The 23,696-nt window shown below is 47.4% G+C and overlaps 1 protein-coding gene across 8 annotated transcripts in view; it reads left to right on the plus strand.

Moving 5' to 3' along the window:
- The window catches only part of PBX1 (PBX homeobox 1), a 325,636-nt gene that overhangs the window by 272,773 nt on the left and 29,167 nt on the right, over positions 1-23,696 (plus strand). For 6 of the 8 annotated variants that reach the window (XM_077886852.1, XM_077886854.1, XM_077886859.1 and 3 more), the window contains one exon: positions 13,332-18,627. The exons of the other annotated variants lie outside the window; for them this stretch is intronic. In XM_077886852.1, coding sequence (XP_077742978.1) covers positions 13,332-13,424 — 93 coding nt within the window. In that variant the 3' untranslated portion in view covers positions 13,425-18,627. Of the gene's footprint in view, positions 1-13,331; positions 18,628-23,696 lie in introns of those variants that run through there. 8 annotated transcript variants of the gene reach the window in all.

Below are 23,696 nucleotides of genomic sequence, written 5' to 3' on the forward strand. Positions count from 1 at the left end.
AGCTAAGAACATACTTACCAAGATTATAAAACAGATCAAGTAGTAATAAAATAAGGAAGTGGTATAAAGCAGTAAATTAAAGAACAATTAAAACACAATAAGGATAGAAAATTAACATGCTAAAATGACATTTAATAATTGTATTAATAACTAACACTTCTATGTGCCAGGCACTTTATATGCATTATCTTATTTAATTTGTTTATTAAAACAATTAAGACATTTAAAAAAATGTCAACCAAAAACCTTTGGAGATAGGTAAAAGCAGGCATCAGAACAAAACAACAAAATTAAAGGTGAGCAAAACAGACCTGAAGATATCCATTGGCATGCCTTGTCTTGTGTGATGATTTTTGCTGTTGAAGATCACCAAGTACCTGGGCTGGTGCTTCCCAGCTAGACCATGGGTTCTGGAAGCGTCTGGTGCCATAAATGTCAGTTCTCTCTGCCTCTTGTCCTCCTGAGCTTGGCCTTTCCTAGAGGCAACTCCTGGTGATGAAAATTCTCAAGCAATAGAATCCGTGGTCCAGAACCGATGGCAGTGGGCACGCATCTCATAATCCCACTCGATTTGTAAGATTTAGCTAGCACAGGATTACCTTCTAGATGTCCTTCCTAGTCCCTGCAGACAGCACCTACCTAGTACTTAGCATGCTGGGTTGGAATGGGAGTCATTTTCTGGTTGTTTTCCTGTAATTTTTCTCTAGGCGTCCTGTTTTTTTAAACAGAAGAACCCTCACTTTGTATCCTAGCCTTCAGTCCAGGCCTGGTACATAGTAGGTGCTTAATACATGCTTTTTGCATTGAGTCTGCTTGAACCCGTAGTCAAGAGCTTTCTCTTTTCTTTTCATTCCTCTTACTTTTTGCTTACTTCTTTTTAAACCAGCAAGTAGACTTGTGGTTGGATTTTCTGCCCGCCTGGAACCCCTGCACACATATGCATTTTGGTGTTTCTGTTGTCTGGAAAGTCTCTCCCACAAAAGAATGGATTTCTTCTCCTTTTTCTTTCCATTTAACACAGCCTGGTATGCATCTTTACCTCCAACTCCTCTATCCCTTGTACCCTACGGTCTTCACCAACTCACACCCTAAGACTTTTATGGGTAGATACTCAATGACCGGAGATCTGCTGCCCTTCCCTGTTTTCCCATACTTCCCTCTGGAGCAGATGTTGCCTCTATGGCCTTGATCTTGATCCAGAGTTCATTCACTCATTCAGTTGGCAGGCTCTGTTATGACCCAGTTACTGCATTGAACATGAGGGCAAGGAAAATAAAAAGGAGATTCCCAAGCTCCTCTGCATCTCATCGAAGTTGATTGCTATGTTTCGCCTTCTTTGACCTTATTTTTTGCGGCAAGGGAAAAACAACTGATTAACATTCTTCGCAGGTAGTTGTGTTTTGAAGAGAGTTTTGAAATCATTTGCTAACTCTCTTTTCTCTAGGCAAGAGTCCCAATTGCCTATGTCTAAGACCTCAGACCAGTGATTGCCCTGGTTGGCTTTCCAGTGAGTGCTGGAGGTTGACCAAGACCTTTCAAATGTACGAGACAAAGACCTAAATCAGATGTGGATTTTCCCGCATATGCTTTGTCTAAATTCTACATTTACTTTGTATTTTCCGATTACAAATTAACATTTAACATAGAAAATTTGGAGAATGCAGGAAAATCGCACAGAAGGAAGTTACTGCTAACTTTTTTGCTCTTCCAGCCTTCTAGCATTCTGTGTGTAAGTGTGTTTTGTGTGGATGTAGAAGAGCTATGATATCGAATGTATCATCTCATCACCTACTCATTTTACTAAAAATATATTACAAATATTTTTCAGATCATTAAACATTCTTCTCAAACATAACTTTAATAACTGCAGAAGCGTGGTATAGGGAAAGTCCATAATTAATCAGTCTCTACGGTGGAATACTTAAGCTGTTTTCTTGTTGTTTTTTTTTTTATTTTATTTATTCATGAGAGACACAGAGAGAGGCAGAGACATAGGCAGAGGGAGAAGTAGGCTCCATGCAGGGAGCCCGATGTGGGACTCGATCCCGGGACTCCAGGATCACACCCTGGGCCGAAGGCAGGTGCTCAACCACGAGCCACCCAGGGTCCCATGTTTTTTGTTTTTTTTTTACTATTACTAAAAACAGTGTAGTAAACATCATAGTTCAGAAAACTCAGTATATATTTTCTGTTAATTCCTTTTTTTTTTTTTTGTTAATTCCTTGAATAAATTCCTAGAAATGGAATTGCCGGATCAAAGGATAGGAACTAGACTAAGGCTTTTGCGATATCTGGCAAACTTGTCTTCTGGGAACTTGTATGAACCCATGATTCCCACCAGCAGTTCACGATCATTCCCATTTCCTCACTCTTGGGAATAGTATCTTAGCAGGGTTTTTTTTTTAATCTTTGGCAGTTATCCAGCTATAAAATGGCCTCTCATTTCTATTTTAATTTGTATCTCTTCGATTACTAGTGAGATTGGATGTTTTTCATATGTTTGCTAGCCTTCTATCTGTATTCTTGAAATGTTCATCTTTTCCTATTGATTTCTAAGAACTTTTATACAATAAGGTTATTATTCCATCCTGCACTTTGTCAGCATGTAGACAATTGAGAAAACTCTCATTCCTCAGTGGAAGAAGGCTCTTATGGAATAAGGCCCCAGGGCTTATTCTGTTTCTGTGGAAAGCTCTTCAGATTTTTTTTAGCCTAGGAAAACGAAAGGCAGATCTCTAAGTGATACTGGTGTTGATTTAAAAAAACAAAAAACTAAAATAACCCTCCAATCAGAATTCACTTAACATTTTCTGTATTTCTCGTCTATGAGAAAACTCAGGTCTATAAAATAGAAGCTAAGAGTTTTATTTGAAAACCTAGGGATATATCAATCAGTCAAAAACTTCCTTGACAACTTACCCTGCGCCTGGTATGATTGGAAGTATTAGGAGTTGCCAAGTAAGAACTTGGCGAGTTTATAGCCAGGACGAAGAAAGCAAGCTGCGTACATTAACAAGCTTTCTTATGACCTTCGGTTGACAAACTGGTCTTCTGAATGATGTGGTGTTTTCTGGCAGTTTGGCTGCTCTATCAGTCTCCTGGTATCTTCTTTGGCCACCTGCGAAGGAGCTCATTCTTCGGGGCTGCTGAATTTTGACACCTCCTGGGCACCGCTTCCCTGTGCCTTCTCCTTCCAGAGCAGGACATGTGCAGAAGAGCCAGGTCAGACTCCCGAGCCCTCAGCACCAACGGAAGATTCCCACTGCAGAGGTTTCTGGGGCAATGTAAGAGGAAAACAGATTAAAATTTTAGAAAATCAACCCACTCTCACACCTGGCTGAGAATCCCAGAATATAAGAGGCCATTCCCCAGTATCCACTAAACGGCTCTGGGATGGTGGCACATGAATTCTGAATTCTCAGGCCCACAGTTTGCAAGCTCTTGCCCTCATTTTGTCAGTAAATGAAATTCTCCAAACAACAATATCCTCCCCTATATAAATTAGTGCCCCATTCTAGCACATTCCCCTCCACATTCTCTGTCTGCATTCCCCCCACAGCTTCCCGCCACATCTCCCCCCTCCCCACCCTTCTGTTAGCTGTAATGACCCTGCAAACACTAAATGGCATTTGAGTGCATTAAGCAGCAAACTCTCTGGTGACATAGCAATTATGACTCTGAAATAGATTTGGTGCGTCACGGAAGATAAGGGTTTTAAAAGTTTCTGTTGTGATTATAGCCTGTAACTCCCACAAATAATAGGCTTCAAAATAAGAGGCTGCCAGTGGAGCCTTTGTGGCTTTGTCTCAGTGATGGCACGTAAATTGCTATTAATGTCCTAAGTGTACTTGAATATGCCAGTCTTTGGGATGTAGAGTTGGCTCAGTGTCTCTCTGTACGCGGCATGTCATTGTTGGTCTGATAATCTGGGGTAATTGCTGTCTCTTGGATGGTCAGAAAAGTGTAAGGGGCTTTAGCTTCCTGTGTGATGGCAAATAGCCTCAAGGTTCACCATGTGTTTCATCTGCGCGTGCATGTGTGTGTATGTGTGTGTGTGTTCTGTGTATAGCTCTCGTTCATCATTAAGGTGTGTATACAATCTCAGTGTGTGCCCTGAGCAAATAATAGCCTTTCAAAAAAGCCAAAGCAAAATCAGAGGTTATAAAAATAAAATGAAGAATTTGGGGCCGTGTAGAATCAGCCAATCGGATAATGTATACTGAGAGTTTAAAAAAAAAATAGCTTTGCTTGAATTATCTAGACTTTAGGCATATGAGTAAATATGATTTTCTGTTATCTCATACAGCTATTCTTTTCCCTTTTAAGCAGCATCTGTGTATGTGTGTGTGTGTGTGTGTGTGTGTGTGTGTGCATGGTTGTATATGCATTTTTTAGGCGCTGTATTTTCTAAACCTGTATTAGTTCTCTGTAAATATGACGAAATAAGTACAAATTCTGCCCATTTATGAACACTGTGTATGGATGTGTGCAAGTGTGTATGTGTTTTGGTTTATGCAGGTGTGAGCGTAGAGGATGTTTATTCAGATATAAATACTTTTCTGCACTAAGGCCCCTCCATTTAGCTAAATCAGGTGGAGCTTATTTTTCTTTGACTCTGTGAATGAAATAAAACAAATTCTTTAAGTTTAACTTCCTTGATGCACATTTAACCTAAGGACTCTATAAGCCTGTGGGACCCAGAAGCATTATGTGTAACTGTCCAATTTGTACTTGTGGCAGAAATAAGGAGCAGCCCAGCCATGAGCCTGGAAATGCACGTGACTTCATATCCTGTGCGAGCCATGAAAGGTTCCACCAAACCGTCTTGTGTGTCTGAAGAGCCTTAAGTGGCGGTATTAACCCTGGGCCTTCATAACAGATGAATTAGAAAAGGATGAAGCTAAGAAGGTGCTGAAACAGATCTCGATCTCAGAGTTGACCTGCATGTGTACTTTAGTTGTGTGGTGCACCATCTTGGTGTGGCAGTTGATATTCTCGTGGTTGGGTTTTGACTGTCACCACTTGGACAGCAGCTAGAGCGCATACCGGATAAGGCTGGAGACAACGACGGGTCCTAGAGAGTTCATGTTCGTACCAAGTAGATGAATACCAACTTTACTGTACAGGTCTTAAAGCTGGATGCCCCATTTCCAGTTAAGATAACTTAGTATTAGCAAGATGACACCCCACGTGGTGGTGTCTCAGAGGTATAACCCCGGGGGAGGAGAGTTTGTCTTGTCCAGAACCAAGTTTGGGGAGGTGGATTGCAGCTTAGCAGTGGGAGATACTAGAATCCCCTAAAAGAGGTCTTGGAGGCCTGTCTTGTGGTTCATAAGTTCTAGCATCTTAATTAACAGCACAGAGATTCCCTGAAGGTCAAATGCAGCCATGAGTCCCCTGCCTTCAGCCCTGAGCCATGCTCTGCCTGTGGTGCCCACCCAGTCACACGGCCTGGCCTTTTGGAACTTGAAATGTCCAAAAGCAGTGGCATATAGCAGAGACTGAGTCTGAAAAATTCTAGTTTCTGAGTCCTAGATTCCTCACCTGAGAAGTAAGAATAGGAGCTCCCACTGGGTTTATGTACCATTATGTACTCATCAACCGAAGTAAGAGAATTAGCACCACAATCCCTGTACAACAGCACAGTTAGGGTGGCCACCAGCCTCCGGAAGGCCTCAAGTACCTAACTGAGAAGCTCTCTATGAGACATGATCCTTCTGCTCTGATGACCTATGGCTGAATGATTCATCATCTCGTTGAGAGGAAAAATGAAAATCCTTCATGTGTCCTGAAACCATGATCAAGCGCTGCAACCCTCCAGCCCCGTCTTGCTACCCTCACTACCCCTCTCCTCATTCCGTTGCTTCTGGCCCTCTTCGAGGTCCTTGGAACCTTAGGAAAGGATTTGCCTTCTGCCCAGATTGCTCTTTGCCCCACTGTTGACTTGTCTATTTTCGGTCACCTCTAGGCTGACTTTCCCAAAACCCAACCACAATGAGGTCCCTTTTATACTCTCATGGCACTTACTACCATCTATAGAATCTACATTTGTCCTTTTGATGATTTGTCAAATGTCTATTTCCCACAAGGCAGGAAGTTCCAGGAGAGAGTAGATGTCAGATTTAAAAATTTATATATTGTATCTACCACTATATGCCTAGTACATAGTACAAGGTAGACACTGGGTGCTTATTTGTAGAATTCAGAATTAAGTGATGACAGTGAGTGAGACCTGGTGCTCACATAGATATTTAAATAAATAAATAAATAAATAAATAAATAAATAAATAAATGCCACACGTGGCAAAGTGTTAACATGAAGGGTCAAAAAGTCAGGGGTCCTGGTACATAGGCAAGTAGATGGTGGTATGTCTTGAAGAAGGAAGGAGGTAACTCTCAGTCCAGGCCGTGGACAATGACATGGAGTTCTAGAGACCAGAGGAGAGGAAGAGGCAAAGGCACGGAGCCTCTTGCTGGACTTTGCTATAGAGTCAAAAGGAATCTTACTTTGCAAATGGGTAGTCTATTATTTCTTGGCAGCAGCTTAAACTGCTGAAGTCTTGGTTAGCCGGGGTATCCATTCTCTACAGGAGTGGCTGCTTCACTGCCGATTTTTCTTCACACGTGGACCTTCAGAGCAAAATCTCAGGACTCAGGAGGCTGTGGTGGAGCCAGCCTAGAAAGGGATGTGATACTGGGACTTGGTTGTAAGGTCACCAGGGACTGACCTAGTGGCAGGTGGGCAGTCAGGGAGGGTACCCACAGAGTCAGGGGACCATGGAAACAGGGATTCTGGAGTGAGCAGCGTGGGATAATCCAAGCAGAGGAAGGGCTTAGGGGAAATGTGATGGCAGGTAGTAGTTGGCGAGCTGAGGTTCCAGAGCAGGACCAAAGTGCAAGAGCAAGTCACCATCTCAGTCTCAGATGAACTGTAAGAAGTAGCAAGACATAAAGCAGAAGCAGGCATGGACTTGGTAGAGATGGTGTGGCCACAGCAAAGACACACCTGTATGAAGATTCAGGTGCAAAAGGTCAAAGCAGGACAAGCAGCAAAATTGATTCTGAGTTACCTATGGTACCAGAATAAGCCAGAATAAAATATTTTTGGGTTGAGTGTGCATGTTATTCCCAATAGAGCTGCACATGGAGATATCGCATGCAACAGACTTACACTAAAAAGTTATTTGTTGTTTACCTAAAATTTGGGGGGTGTCCTATGTTATTAGGCAGCTCCAATCCCAGATCCCAAGTTAGGAACTATGTGTGCATATGGGTCTCAGCTTTGGAGGAAGTAATGATGGGGAAACCTCTGGTCTTTACACTTTTGTGATTCCCACTGAGGAAGTGACCAGAAGACTGTTCCAGATTCAGGGTACGGTACCTGCTTCCTCCCCGTGTCCTAGGGAGGACACTCCTTATAGAGGTGGTGTGCGAAGCCAAGGAGCTGCAACAGGCAGGATCCAGTGCTTGCTCAACTGTTTTTGAAAGAAGCAAAACAGAGCAGTGTAAATAGGAATCATTGTTCCTTGCTTGGGATAAGCTAGGAAGCACCAGGTCTCCTTGATGCCCATTTAGACAAGTTCACTTCCTGGAGGTAGAAGTTACCCTGAAACTTGGCACTGCCTCGGCTTTAGCCTTTGAATATTTTCTAGGGTACACAGCTCTTTACGTGTCCTCTGCCTGGACTGTGAAGGTCACGGGTCCAATACCATGTATCTCTCCACACCCACAATGGGGAAGGAATGTTGTAGCGCCACTAAATGTTTGTTTCCTTCTTTGTGTGTCCCTCCAAGAGATATTTATTAGAACCTGTGCTGCAACAGGCACTGTGGTAGGCACTTTGGAAACAAAGAAAAGTTCCTGCTATTGTGGTCTGGTAGGTGAGACAGACAGAACAAATGCAATACGGAGAACACGGGGAGGGGGTGCAGTGGGGGCGGGAGCACAGGTGCATACGGAGAACACGGGAGGGGGTGCGATGGGGGTGGGAGCACAGGTGCATACGGAGAACACGGGGAGGGGGGTGCGATGGGGGTGGGAGCACAGGTGCATACAGAGAACACGGGGGGGTGCAGCGGGGGTGTGGGGACTAGGGGAGCTGAGGGGGGCCAGTGGAGGACGCCGCACCTGCAGGAGGAACAGACCTTGCTAGGGGGCAGATAGGGACGCGAGACACGTCACCTCAATCTTCAAAAGAGCCAAGGTGTGCGTGGCAGGTAATGGGACGAGGGGAGTGTTCAGGAGCAAGGAGCAGGCCTGAAACAAATGCTCCACTCTGGTCGCCTGCGGCGGCCGGAGTATTAAACACGAGCATGGAGTGGGGGACTGAGCCAGATCAGGGACGTTGGGGGCCCAATGAGGACACTGAGCCTCACCCCGAGGCCAAGGGGAAGCCGCTGAAGGTGAAGCGGGGAGATGGGACGTAGACCCTGGAACGAGCGCTTCAGTGGCAGCTGGGGAGGCGGCTGCGGGTTGTCGGGGCCGGGGAGCCCGTGCACCATGGGGCAGCTTCCGGAGAGGATTTGAACGTCATGTCCCTGAGGGACCTGTCCATGGCGCCACTTTGCCCACAAGCAGCTTTTGGGAAGCGCTGCCTGTGTGATCTTGGGAAACGTGTACGCGCGGCAGGAACCCCAAGTTCTGTCCTCATGGAAGCGAGGAAGATCTGGATGTGGCCCCAGGGATGAGCCGATGACTCCCCTGATAGGGAGCGGCCACGTGGGCCCGTGCAGCCACGTGTGCGTGTGTGTGCGTGTGTGTGCATGTGCCTAAGAGGCCGAGGGGGTGCGTCAGGGTGCTCGGTGTTCCTTCCTTCCCCCCGCACCCCCCCACACCCACACCCAAGGCATCTCTGGAAATGGCATCTGGCCCGTATGCAGATCGAGCTCCACTTGGTGCTGACATCAGCCAGTTTGTGGCACCTCCGCGGATTTCTGGGCTGCAAATGAGAGTTTCTTAGTGCCAGGCTCGCCTGGGCTGTCACATCCGGTGATGAATTCTCTGCATCAACCGTGTGCTGCGAAGGGGAGCTCAGAGGCAGGGCCGGAGGGAGCGGAGGGCGGCCCGGAGGTACTCAGCCCGGCGGCCGCCGCTCCTCTGCGTCCTGCGCAGCGAGGGAGAGGCAGGTGGCCCTTGCTGGGGCTCGGGAAGGGGGCGAGGAGAGAGAAGCCGGGGCTTCGGGGGCCCTTCTGCGAAGTTCTCGTGTTTGGTTCGGAGACACCGTGTGGGGCGTCCGCGTCCACACTGCTCCATCGCCGGCTTCACGGCTAGCTCGCTCTCTGCCTCCCTCACTCGAAGGCTGGGCCTTATCTGTTAGGGGCAGCCCGGCCACCTGGGGCACGTGTCCGTTATGTGCCAAGTGCATCCGGGCAGGATGCAAATAGTCATTTTTGTCCTGGAACAGTTTGTCCCCGTCTACCTTTCTTCACGTTGTATTTGAAAGTCCAGCTTTTCTTAAGTAGGAAACTGGCTGCATCTTGTCCTAGTTTTTTTTTTTTCTTTTTTATAAATTTATTTTTTATTGGTGTTCAATTTACCAACATATAGAATAACACCCAGTGCTCATCCCGTCAAGTGCCCACCTCGGTGGCCATCACCCAGTCCTAGTTTTATATTGTCTTCGCCTCCTGCTCGGGAGGGCCCACGATGAGCCGGCCGCTGGCCCGGGCTTCACGGGTGGGATGAGCCGCGCACTGGGCTCTGGCTCCAGCACCTGCGGGCCACAGGCTCCCTGGAGGCCGAGGTGCAGGCGTCCACGCTCTCGCACCAGGGCTGCTCGTATTCACCTTTCCACCCCCGTAGGGCCAGGTGCGTTCCCAGCGTCAGCTCTTCGAAGTGAGCGCGTCTGCTACGAAGGCGAGTGAGAGTGGAAGTTGGGGTGCAGAAGGAAAATATAAAAACAACGAGGCTTGCTTCTCGCCGCCCCCGCCTGGTGGCTAATGAGCCCATCAGGGACTCTCCTTGGACTCTCCGTGCTCCCGCCCCAGAGATAAACACACAGAGGCGGGGTTTCCCACTTGCTGTGCACCTGCAGTTGGAGAAGGAGGAGATGACTCCCCGGGTTGGGTGCTCCGGGAGCGGGGTCAGCTGGTTCCCAAGACGGAGCGGCCCCTGAACGGCTCACATCGCGCGGCTGGAACCGCAGCCCGAAGAACCCGGTTGTGTTGGGCCACCTCACACTTGGCGATCGCAGAGGTTCCAGCAGGGGGGCAGCAGCCCCTGGGCCCGGGCAAGCAGTGCCCCCGAGAAGCAGAGTCTCCAGCCCACGCTGTCACAGGGGATGCCTGTTCCAGAAAGGGCTTGCAGTCCTCTAACGGGAAAGCCAGAGTCCGCGGGGTCCTGAATGTGGCAAGATGTAGGGGGTCATGACAGGGGACACCCTAGGGGGTGATGAGCATCCCCCTTGGTGTCCCTGGGCCTTGGGGCGGGTGTTTCCGTCATATGGGATTTGAGTGTTCTGCACGAGGGATGCAGGCCCTGGGCGCGCAGGGACAGCTGGTCACCCAGTCTGCGTGGGGGTGTTTATGGAATAAAAGGCAGCTGAAGAGATTGATTTTATTTATCTGTTTTTAATAGAAGGTCTTGTGTCGTCTTCTTCGCCGGGCCAGCTAGCCTAATTAAAATGCCAGTTTTGATATCGGCTTGAAATAATTCGTGTCTCTACCATCTGTGAGTTCCCTGGACCCTCTGGCATCTTGTGTACCGGTCTGAGAAAACAGAACTTTTCTCACATGGTCTCCTGTTCGAGTTATTTCAACTCAGACACAAATCAAAAAGGGAGCCTCCCCGAATCTTCTGGTCAAAGTCACACGCCTTGCCGGCTCCCTCCTAATGAGACGCCACAGGGCTCATTTTCTTGATTGATGGCTTTATTTGGGGGGCACCACTTATTGTTATTTTAATGAAATCGGAGCACGGCTAAATAATGGTAATAGTGGTGCATTATGAGCAAGGTCGTGAAAGTTCTCTGCGCTGTGTGCTGCGCCTTGGACACCGCCTGCTTTTCCGCATCTACTTGTCTCCTGCCAGGTTGAGTCTAAGACACAAGCGTCTGTTTCCTCTTGTGCCAGCACTTTGCTCTCTGCATCGTGACACCGTACTTAAGGAACTTCCATCAAGTTTTCTGAAAATCCTGCACCACTCGGCAAACACACATACACATGCACACGCATAGCCGTCTATTTAGTTATTTACTTACCTGTCCCTCTGGTAGACGCCCATGGATAAAAAAGGGTCGTCAGGGCAGACAGGTCTCACGATGCTAACAGCTAACTGTCTTTGAGTGTTAGGATTATAGGTGTTTCCATTTTGTATTTCACGCTCTTTTCCGAATATTACGTTGCGTATAGAATTGCATATATTATATTTGAAAATATGATATAAGCTTGTATAATCAGGAAAGATGAACGATGACAATAAGGGATGTTCTTTGGGGTAAAATAAATGCAATCGCTCTTCCCAATCTGCCCAAAATGGCACCAGAATACATGTTCTTGGTTGGAAAGGGAGGCTGAGCTCTGTGACCAGCCTGCATTAGGACGCCGAATTAATTCTCTTCTTGGTTCTGGGCGTAACTGCAGCATCTTGACCCCAGAAAGATAGCAAAGAAAGAATTCCCATTTCCCCTTCCTTATTCACCATCCGATCCCTTGCCAACAACAGGAGAAATGGGCTGTGCAGGGAGAGGGGGCGGGAGGAGCTACCTGACTAAGTCAGGAGATGGAGATTTGGATTTTTGTGAGCAATGATTCATGGATCCCCGATTGAGGTGGATTGCCCAGGATGACCTTTTGTGCTCTTAGTATCCAGACCTGCTCTTTAGTGATGGGTGGGGCGGGGAGGCGATCCTATCTTCATGCAGAGGTAACTGGTGGGAGCTGCTATGAATTAAGCACCAGGCTTCCCTGGAAAAATTGGATCATCATTTGGGTGAGCTAGTGAAAAAGAAAGCCCAGTGGATGAGCAAGCAGAGGAAAAGGAATCTAGATTCAAAGGTCAAGAAACTGGTGTGTCTCAGCCAGAAACCAGAAGCCTGTGTTTCTCTCGCCCCCCTGCTTTCTTATGAATGAAATGTGAACCCAGAGTTGCCAGCACCCAGGTGTCAAGCATGCTTCTAAGAACGGTGGATTATGCTAGAGTAGAAGCTGGGGTCCCTCCCAAATGGCAGCAATAGTACCAGCCCCGGGTACCCCAAATATATGCGTGGACAGTACAGTAGAAAATAATTTACCAAGCCTGCCTAAGACCTGGTCTGTTCAACATTAACATTTTCAGAGGTGAGGTATGTCAGCTTCAAGGGAACACAGCAACTGGGGAGAAAAATGCACTTTAGGACACTTCCATTTCAGTGCTTTAAAATACATACACAATCACAGATTACGTACGGATCACGAACTAACCACTCTTAACAGATCACTCCTCAGGTATTTCAGTGGTGAGATATTTCTGGCAAGGGGTGCTCATTAAAACCGATCCTTTTCAAACAATCCCATTGTTTGGATGCTTCCGGATTTAGAACCGTAGAAAAAAGACCTGTAAGTGGAGATCATACTTAGAGCTTCCTGGCTCGCCACCTCTCTAGATGTATTTATGTGGGCCAGTCCCTAGTCCACCTCTGTTTCACCTGTTCCATTCGCCTCAATCACCTCTGACCTTTTCGTGGCTCGCCTCCAAGAGTACCTCCTCCCTGACGCTTCTCCTGATGCTCCAACAAGATGGGATATTGTCTTCATCTGAACTGTCGTAACACCTGGGCTGTATCGTTTATTAGGCTCTGCCTTGAGTTAGAGTTCATTCGTGTGCGTGTCTTCTCCCCGTCCTTGAGGACATGCACTGTATCTCGCTCATCATTATATATACCCGAGAGCACGTAGCACAGAGCCTTGCACAGAACAGGTGCCTGGAATCCCGTAACATACGGAACATGCGGGGGGGGGGCGGGGGGGAAGGGCTTAGAAAGCATTTGGGCAACCTTCTTGGGAAACCTAAGGCCAAAGAGGTGGAAGTCCTTCGCCAGAGTCAAGAGCTAGTCATTGCCAGACTCAGAACTAGATCTGGGGGCCCTTGACCCGTCCTTCCCCTCAAGCACACCCAATGATCATTGGATAGCTTTGACCGATTTGAAGTATCTTCGAGAAGTGGGAGGTGTCAGCTTGGGTCCAAAGGCTCACTGGGAGGACCCGTACTCATCCGAGGGTGGAGGGAGCATCATCAACCACAAGAAGAGCCGCCCATGTGCCAGGCCCCTTACACAAGTTGCCTTGTTGTCGTTGTCTGCTCAATATGGCCGCCCGATCTCAGAGGACTGACTTGTCTCCCTTTTTCCCTTCTAGGCTAATGGAGGTTGGCAGGATGCTACTACCCCTTCATCAGTGACCTCCCCTACAGAAGGCCCTGGCAGTGTTCACTCTGATACCTCCAACTGATCTCCCAGCAGTCGCATCCCGGCTGACCCTGTGCCCCAGTCGGGACAGGGCCAGGAGGGAGGGTTTCTCTCCCAACGCTGAAGCGGTCAGACTGGAGGTCGAAGCACTCAGCAAACACAATAAGAGTCTCCTTCTCTTCTCTTCTTTGGGATGCTATTTCAGCCAATCTGGACACTTCTTTATACTCTCTTCCCTTTTTTTTCTGGGTAGAAGCCACCCTTCCCTGCCTCCAGCTGTCAGCCTGGTGTCCGCCATCTTTCCTGCCCCCTCCCTCTGTCCTAGACTCCCTGGGTCCCTGCCCGCTATTACATCACGGAAGGATATTTTCAACAATTAGAGGAATTTAAAGAGGAAAGAAAATACAAAGAAAATAATAAACGTGTTTGTATGTTTTCACGCTGGTGGTTTGAGGAGCCAAATTTACCTCACTCGGATCCCTCGCTCCCTCTGTTAACAGGCAGCCCTTCTCTTGTTTCTCTTCTTACTCTCACTACCTCTTCGCAGGAATGCGCCACGTTGCCCCCACTCATTCCAGGCCCCCTGCCTCCTCTCGCTCTTCCCTCCCTGGGCCGGTTCTGCTTAGAACACTTTCCTCCTCTTCCTTCCCAGCCCCAGCTGTGCCCCGGAGACTGCCGCAGCTGGGCTTCTGAAGGTGCCACATTTTCCGGTCTCGGCTCCACTAGGTCGATTCCCAGGCAGGAAGTGGAGCCGCAGGAGAGGACGTAAGCAACCAGCAGGGGAGAATTCTTGGAGGCCTCCTCCTCCTCCTAACAGCTCTTGGTTTCAGAGGCATAGTCTTTGGAGACCACGCAACACTTAGCAAGCAAAGTCCAGCACCTACGGCAAAGCCAGATCTGAGTGGGCGTGGTGACGAATGAGCCACTAAGGAGTAGAAGGTTCTTACCCTGAAACCCTTCAATGAAACCTTCACAGACACACACACACGTGCACACACATGCTCACGCACACCCAGGCACACGTCAGCACAGGCACAGCCTCATACATTGGTTTTCTCAAGATCAGTCACATGCCACATGCCAAGACCTACATTAGCAGCCACAGCAATTTGCCTGGTGAGCCCAGGAGAGGCAGTTAGCCGCTCTGAAGGTTGCCGACCCAGAGAAACAGTATGTGCCTGGGGCTTCCCCGACCTGCAGCCCCCCAGCCTGCACACAGCGGAATGACCTACACACAGGACTTGATCGTGATGGAGGCCAGGTTTGCAGCGTACACTGTTGTTCCCGCCACCTCTGGAGCGCTCAGGGAGCCACACACAGTGCTTACAATGTCTGGAACGGATTTGGTTCTGTTCTGGTTTTGTTTTCGTATTAGGGACGTTGCATTAATTCTCCGAAGTGTCACATGGCACCGCAATCTGGTTCTGGAGGGGTTGCGTAAGAACACGGCTCGGGCAGATTTTGCTAGCTTAACGTGAAGACCTAGGAGCGCTGGGGAAAGGGGAGGTAACGTCCTCCGTGAAATTGTCACAGTGGTTTTCATTCCCTGGAACTATCTGAGAGGACAGTACGTATAGAAAGCTCTTCTGTAGTGTCACCTGAGCTTACATTCTTCAGCTGTGCCAGCGATCAACGTGGTGGCTCTGTAACCTAAGTGGGGAGGTGGCCACATCTCTCGGCACCTCATTGTCTTCATCTGTAAGATGGGGATTGTGATGCCTGGTTTACCAAGAGGCTTGTGAGAGACTGAGGAAATTGATTTCGTTCATATCCCATTTGTACATGTGAAGTCAGGGGAAGTGTCATCCCTGAGATAAACCGGTTCGTGCCATGGAGGGGCAATATATGGTTTTGCTGTTCCAACCTCTGGTTGCCATCACAACCATCTGGTAACCCCTGACGTCATTGCCGTGGTGACAAAGAGGAGAAGGGGTATTATTGTTGGTTTTTTGTTTGTGTTGGTCTGTTTGGTTTCATAGACTAGAGATAAGCGTCCAACCTAGAAAAATAGGACCCAGTTCTCTTAGTTTGTACTTGAACCCAGTATGTGGCCTTGTAAGTACTTAGTCCCCTGTCACATCCACTCTGCTTGAGAGGCCTGTGGGAGACATAGAAGCCCCTGAGAGGTAAGGATGGCCCGCTAACGAGGTCGTGGAAATTGTGCATGGCGCTACGGTAATGAATAGAAATTGCTCCTGTGTGTGTGTGTTGAAGAGAGAGGTTCCCTAAGAAACTGGAAGGTGCGTGACTTTAAAGGAAAGGCAAAAAAAAAAAGGTAAATCTTTGGCAAGATGGAATTGTGCCTTGGTGACTAGGAGCAGTGGAAAGACTGTGTCTGCTGACCTGTGCCCCAATCAGAACAGAACCCGGTAGAGGGGCTTCCGGGCAAGAGCCGTCTTGTGACAACTCCGTAGTCATAGAGCCTTTGGAGAACCTTGCTCAGGGTCAGGGACCTAAACTACCCACACGGGGGTACGGCTGGGTCACATGCCTGACTGCGCTAAGTGCAGAAGAGACCCGAAAGGGTTCTCTTGGAAACCGGAAGAGCGATTCCAGATTTGGGTTGAATGATTGCCATTTTAAGGTGTTGAAACAGATCAGAGCAGAGCTGCATTTGCACAGACGGCTTCTCTCCCCGCAGGAGTTTGCACTGATTCTCACCTCTCCCAGCATCTTCCCCACTCAGCACTTACTTCCCTCAGACCTCGGTTCCAGTTGCCCACCACCTCCCCTCCATGCCCACCATCACGTCCAACACGGCAACCGCCAGATCCCTGACAGTGAGCGAAGCTTGGGAACTCTGGAAGCAGAAGGAAGGGGATGGAAAGAGCGTGCCTCTGGAAATATAGCTCCCTGGGAATTCGTATTAGGTCCATCCTACAGATACCAAAATGTGCCCCAGGACTCCTGCATTTTCTAATGGGAGTGGGAGCGCCCTGTTTTCCCTGGCAGCTGATTTCCCCTGAGTAATACTAGCCCTTGGGTTTGCCCACCTTGTTAACTCTCCATCACATCCTCCTTTTCACCCCTAACTCCTCCCCCTGGCGTGGAACTGACGCCTGTGCAGTACTTTTGCCAAGTGGCACCTTCCTTAACAGTGATTTTTTTTTATTATTATTATTTTGGGGTTTTTTTTTTTTTTTTTTGCTGTGGTGGTGGTTCTTTATTTCCTGGTTGCCTTCTCTCACATACCTTACCCCCCCTTTCCTTCTGAGTTTTATTTTTCTGCCCAGAAAAACCTGACTTCGATACCAAAAAAGATGAAACTACAGAAACTCAAATTTAAAAAAAACTTAAAAAAATACAAAAAAAAATACTCAACAATTCTTTCAGCTTTATTAACATTTTCCATTGTTTCTTGCGACTTGTGTCTCGTTCTTTGTAGTATTGATGATGAACATTTGATAATGAATGTTCTTGTATATTCAGATAAAGAAAAAAAAACCAAAAAAGCGGTCTGAATTTAATAGTGTTTATAATAAAAAAATTTTAAAAATGACCCTCATAGCACGCAAAACAGGATGGGGGGCTTCCCCTCTTCTTTCTGTGACAATACACATCATTCCTGCGTTCGTTTTTAACACCAAACTACCTACATTAATCATTTCCCCCATTTTTCTTTTATTTTCTTGCATTTGTGAATTAGTTCAAGAATGCTAGAAAAGTGTCGAGTTGTGCACATTCATTTCCTGTTTCACAATGTTTAAAAGTGACAGTAATTCATTTTGTAAACTAAAAAAAAAAAAAAAAAAAAGGTTGGGATAGTGAGCATAATAGGTACAACCTAACACGTTACGTTTATTAACTTTGAGACCCAGAAATAAATTCTTTTCTTTCTTTATTCCTGCTCTTTAAAATATTAAAAAAAATATGTTTTGTGTTATTTTTGGTTGTTTTATTGGGGGGGGGCTTTTTTTTTTAATTGTCAGGATTATGATCTTGCTGTTTTGATTCCTTAAATATGTATACGAGGTGATGTGAAAAGATGACATTTGTAGAGTTAGGTGGCTTCCTTGTACTTCTACTTTGCTCCGGAATTCAGTTGACTTCAACGACAAAGATGAAGCCCATGCGGATGTCACATCACTCACGTGCATTTCCAGAGTGTGTGGCACTCCTGCAGTCCCTGAGAAAAACACAGTCAGGGACCTGGGTTCTCCTTTTGGCCCTTTAAAAATTCAAGGACTTGGTCCAGGAGACCTTGTCTACAGTAGGGAGAGACTTCTTGCCTTTGTTGACTGTGAATGTCGCAACGAAATGCTTTCTTTTCTTTCTTCCTGATTAATAACAACATTCCATGAGCCCTCTTACAACTAGAGAGGATCTTTTCTCCCAGAAGCATCCGACAGGAAATCCTGGTGTGATGGACCACTGGCTACGTAGACTAGATCCAGCAAGCCGTCCCGGGGGTCCGCCGGCCCGCTGATTCTTTGAGTCCCGATTTTGGATGAAGAGTCGAGAAACTGAGCCTGACTCAGGGCTCTCCTTGTAATGCTGAGAGGTGAAGTTGGACTCCTTGACAGCATAGCTCTTACTACCCTCCGATTCAGGTGGCTGCTTAAAACTAGTTAACCCGGCGTGATTTGGAATGTTTTTATTAGTTAATAGGAGAAAAGAAAGCAGTATTATCTGGAAGAAACTTATTTGAAACACTTTGCATTCAACAAATGATTATAAGTGTCCAGAAAGCAACCAGAACGTAAGCAAGAAAAGTGAAGGCAAAGATGCGGGACTGTGGAACAGTGCTTCGCAGGTGTTTCTGCCCAGACACCTGCACTCTTGTTCCTGAGTCAACAAAATAATGACGAGCTTTTCACATCACCTTTCTGGTTTCAACACCCAGCTCAGAGCTTTCTGGAATCTTCTATTTTTTGTAAACTTTTTTTTTCCCTTTTGTTAAAATTAATAAAACATTCAATGTTTTCCCCCCTTTTCTCTCTTATTACTTACTTCCTTTCTTTCCAATTATTTTGAAGTGCTTTCCTTTGGTGGTTGGTTTTATTCTCCTGCTCCCCTCCCCTGTTCTTATTATTCAGAGTATAAACCTGCAAAGTTCTGCTCTGTTTTGGTTTTTGAAAGTTTAAGCTTTTCTGCTTCTGTGAGAGCACAGGCTTCTGTCCCTTTTGATTCCAACTGAACTTTTGTGTTCTCTAATGATACTAACACGGTGTAGGTTTTACAGTCTCCTAATTTGTACTGGTAATGCATATTCCAAATAAATAGTTTCTTTTGTTGCAAAAAATACATATACTTGTATTTTGTGTAAATTTCTTCTCTTACCTGCTGGCAACCTTGTCTCCCCCCAAACTAGGGCCGTGTTAGTATGGACGGTGGTTCAAACTGTGGCCCTAATTATTTTAAAGGCTACATACCAGGGCAGGGGCGCGAATGACCTCGCGAGTCACCTCTCTCACCCACAAAATGAGAAGGGAAGAAGTAGGGAGGGATCTTTTATGGGCGATTATTAGCTGTGCTGCAGGGGGGCAAACCATCCCACCTTGTGTGCTTGTCTATGACTGGCTGCCACCCTCCAGACACCAGTCAAAAAATAAAAAAAATACCAGGGAGATTTTCCATAATAATAATAAATAAATTTTAAGTCTTTAAGTCCCAGCTGTTTGCCCAGTGGTTCCCCTTTCCTTCCCTTTGTCTGCTGGAATCTGGTCATAAAGAGAAGCATGGTACCCAAAAGATGGTTCAGAGGATAGAATCTGGGTTGTGAATAATACTGGTAGGCTTTCAGAGGCATGCTAGGTGTTCCTCTTATAGATCTGCACACCTACCATGTGTTACGTCTACTATCCCATGCGAGCACCTGCCCCCCTCCCCCATTCTTTGCACTCATATTGTGCCCCTTTCTCCATCTTCCCCACTGAAGAGTAACAAAGCCAAATCTGGAAGGTGGACTGGAAATGTTTTTACTGGGAGTGCGATCTGTTCCGGTGTTTGATGGCTGCAGTACCCTATCAGCTCTCCCAGCCTGAGGCAGTGTCCCAGCCATTAACACCATCTTTCCATCCAGGGGCTGGATGGAACTTACCTGGCAGTGGACGTGTCATCCCTCCAGGGACATCACATATACTGTTTCCTCATTTCCATGCCCTAAGCCTCCAGAGCATGTATCCATGTGTTGAATGAACCAATCACTCACCCTCTCATCTCAATTGTGATTCGAATCAATAGACAATAGATCAAAGGGATGGAGAGATAGGATCAAATGATCCTTGTTATTCAGGGACCAGCCAAGAGCCCAACGGCCTCAATAGCATAAGGCCTTGGGGATCATCACCAGGAGCCAAAACGGAGGCCCCATGTTCCCTCCTCCCTCCAGGACACTGGAACACACTTGTGGGAGGTGTATGTATGTATGCCAGGCAACCTCAGACTCCTACCTTTTCCAGGTCAGTGAAAAACTGGGTGTGACTCTGCCCCCTAGTTTACCACTTGGAGTGATATTAAACTGTTGTAACAAATAGACCAAACGTGTGATGCCTCAAACTCAATACAGTCCATTTCTCACTTAGGTAGTAGCCTAAGGCCATGTTCCTGGTGGGGGTGCCTCTTCTTCGTGTAGTGACTCTGGAATCCAGCTCTTTCTACCCTATGGCTCCCGTGCCCTCCAGGATTACTGGTCCTCCACATTTAGCTGGCAGAAGGGAAGTCAGATGAAGGCTCGCCAATTTTCGAAGGCTTTGACCAAGACCTCCCTTCCATCCATATTCTTAAGTGCAAGGGGTAGGGAGGTTGGGGTGGAAGATGGAAAAGTGGTCCCTGGCTAGCCAGCCACTTCCTGGCAATAGTGCCCCATTCACCCACTTTTTGGACAGTGGATCATCTGTGTCACAGCTAGTGACCAAATGGATAACCGAGAGCAGAAGACAAACCCACATGGTTGTTTCCCTGTACTAGGCACACTCAGTAAAAACATTTCCAGTCAACTTCCCAGATTTGGCTTTGTTACTTTGCAGTGGGGAAGATGGAGAAAGGGGCACAGCCTCAGGCCCTAGAGCTATTCCACCCAGAATTCCCCTTCAGGGAAGAGTAAATGGAAGTCCCTTCCTCCATGGGGATGTGCTAGAGGGAGGGGACGTGACCCTTCCCCAACCATCTCCAAACTTGGCTATTGCCTAAACCCAGGTCTCAGCACCCAACCTGTGATCATCACGCAGGCAGAGGAAGCTGCCTGCGGGCCATTAAGACAACCTGTCCCTGCCTTCAGAAGTAGCCCCAGGTCCATTGCTGGCTAGAAGAGCCAAGTCTGGTGGCCAGCAGTCACTTTGAAGACTATGGTCTGAAGCCTTAAAAATCACAAAATCTGATAAGCTCACTGCCCTCCACCTGCTTCCCTCCTCCCCACCCCATTGGTTTCTTCATACTTACTTTCATAGACTTCTGCTACTTGCCCAATTAAAACAAAACAAAACAAAAAGACATGCAGCAAAATGCCAATGTTGTGAGCGCCGCCATAGCCACAATACAGCTTCTGGAAACATCCAGCATAGGGAGTGCGCCGGGAGCTCAGTGTTAAGAAATGGTTCAGTGTGTCCAGGAGGGTGTTTTAGCCTGGATCTCTGAACTGGGGCCCTGGAGTGAGAATGGGGTTCTGCTCTGGGGGCTTTGCTCTCATGCCTTTGCATTAAAGTTACAACAGCAAACAAAGGCTGCAGAGCATCCACTGTGAGATGCAGTCCATGGCTTCTAGCCTTGGGCAGACTTCCGAGGCCACTCTGGGCACTCTAGGCGTAGGAGCTATAAGGGGTTGTGACAGTGACAGTGTCCAGGGCCATGTGCTTTGAAGAACCATCGCCCTCCTGGGACCCATGCAAAATATAGCTTAGCTCGAGCCTCTGGACGCCCCGGGTTAGAGCAGGGGGGTTCGTGCATTAACATCCATGTTACACTGTACCCCAGCCAAAATTCGCTCTCTCCCACGATATTCAGCCACAGTGTCCAGGGTTAACTCACCAGTCATCAGAGAGCACCTCCTGACAGCATAGGAGGTGCCAAGTGCTATCGTGCATTGGAATATAAACCTCCTGTTGATTCGTATCCAGGGAGAAATGAAAGTTCAAGAGAAAGTCCTCTTCTCTTATAAATTAAAATCCAAATGCTAGTCTGCAGCTCTGCCTTCCATGAGTTCCTCCTGTGTCCATCGTCGGCCCGACGGGGAGTAGAGGCCTGCCGTCTAGAGCGGCAACAGTCCACAGAACAGCCGTCACTGTTTGGGTCCCTCCCAAGTGCAGTTAATCCAACCTTGCATCTCTCTAGTGCCCCACTCTTCCCAAGAAGTCACTTTAGGAGGCATGTGAACCGTATCTCCTCGGCAGCCTGCCCTACAGAATTTAGAAAACACAAGCAAAGCCCAGGCTTCGGGTCCAAATTGAGTCCCCAGAACCCAGAACGTAGTATTGCACGGCGATAGCCAATGAACGGCCACTCCAGAGATGTGATCGCTCAAGGGAAGATGCAGGAAAGACGGCAAAGACATGGAAGACTGAGAAGACAATCTATATATAGCTCAGTCTTTACATGGCCAGTTGATTAGTATCATGTGTGGTGTTGAGAAAGAGCCAATGTCCAGAGGTTCATGTAGCGCACTGCTCCCTGCGTCCTGGGGGACACGATCCAATCTCCACATCCTGCCTCCCCTCTCGGAGAACGACCTTTGAAATATTCATGCCGTTGTGAAAAATTCACAAGTGGAAAATGGGTCCCCTCCTGTCCCCAGGCTTACTTGCGACTCCCTTCTTCCCCGTGGTATTCATAGACATATTTAAGATGTATTTTGATTTCCACTTCCCATTACGCCCAGTGTTCCTAATCCCAGATATGTTGATCCCCGTCCTCCTGTGACTCCTGCTCTTCCTTCTCTGGACTTTGCCAAGCTTGCGACGCCATCTGGGCTTTTCCTCTGTCTCAGCTGAGCCAATGTCCAGCTGCCGGCCACGGGCTGAGGTCTGACCCCGCACTGCTCCCCCCAGACCTTGCCTATCCAGCCTGAGATCTCTTGGAGGTTTGCCCCAATGTTTCTATTTCCCCCCAAATCTATATAAATGAGCAGAGCCAGTAAAGCTAAAATGGTCTGACCTGCCTTTTCCCTAGTGACATCCATCCCTTCCCTGTCTTATGGAGGGCTCGCTCTCTCTGCTGTTCAGCCCAGGCATCTGTTTTCTTCTCATACTTTTCTAAATTCTATTTTGAAAAGTTTTTCAAAACTTCCAGATCTGTCCAAGACTTCCATTGTTCAGATCGATTCTGCTCAGCTTTAATTCCTTGAGTTGAGTCCCTGCAAGAGGTGCCTTCCCATCACACACCCAACAGCCTCCACGACTGTGTTCCCAACCCCACCACGAGGCCTCCCTTAGAGCGCTCTCTCTGGGCCCACCCTCAGAGCAGAGGGCATGTCAGAGCCCCTGCACACAGTAGCTCCAATGTTGAAATGCGTTCATTGTTCTTGAAGCATTTAAACGATCTTCTTGATTTTCCCCTTCGGATGTGCCCACATTTTCTTTTATCATCTAGTGAGACCTTTAAAGTCATCCACAGGGACATCTCGGATTGCTTCTAGTACTGGCTCCCCATCTGCTGCTTTCAAAGGGTCTTTCCTGGGTCTGATGGTGTGAGGAATACATATAGTTTGCTCGCTGAGATCTTAAAAGTCAAAGCACAGAGCCTTGAATCCTAGCTCTGCTACTGTCGGATTCATTCTGAAGCTACATAAGAGAATTTTTCTCGCACCAACCAATTCTCCAACTTTCCAACACCAGCTCTGTGTCCTACAATTGAATTCAATTCTGACACTTACTACCCAGGGTTAGTGTCAGATTCCACAAGTACAAAGGCTCAGGCCCACAAGACTGCCCTCAATTCACATGCCAGCTGCAAGTATCAGGTCACTCCTGCTTCTGACCGACCAGTTATAAATTGAAACTTTCCACAATCCCCATCTTTGGTTTGATAATTTGCTGGAACGACACACAGAACTCAGGAAGCCACTTTACTTACATTTACTGGTTTGTTATAAAAGATACAAATGACTGTTCAAATGAAGAGATACACGGGATGAGATCTAAAAGGGTCCTGAGTATGGATCCTCTGTCCCTGTAACATTGGAGTGTGCTGGCTTCCCGGCACGTGGAGTCACTTGCCAACTCGGAAGCTCCCCAAACCCCGTGGTTTAGGGGCCCTCGGAGTGGTTTTAGTACAAGAGATGCTTGGTTCAATCATTAGCCCTTGGTGATTAACTCAGTCTCTAGCCCCTTGCCCTCCCTGGAGGCTGGGATGTGGGGCTCAAAGTTTTGAGTTTCTAAACAAG

The sequence above is a fragment of the Canis aureus genome, chromosome 38, assembly GCF_053574225.1.
Source record: "Canis aureus isolate CA01 chromosome 38, VMU_Caureus_v.1.0, whole genome shotgun sequence".
Lineage (NCBI taxonomy): Eukaryota > Metazoa > Chordata > Mammalia > Carnivora > Canidae > Canis > Canis aureus.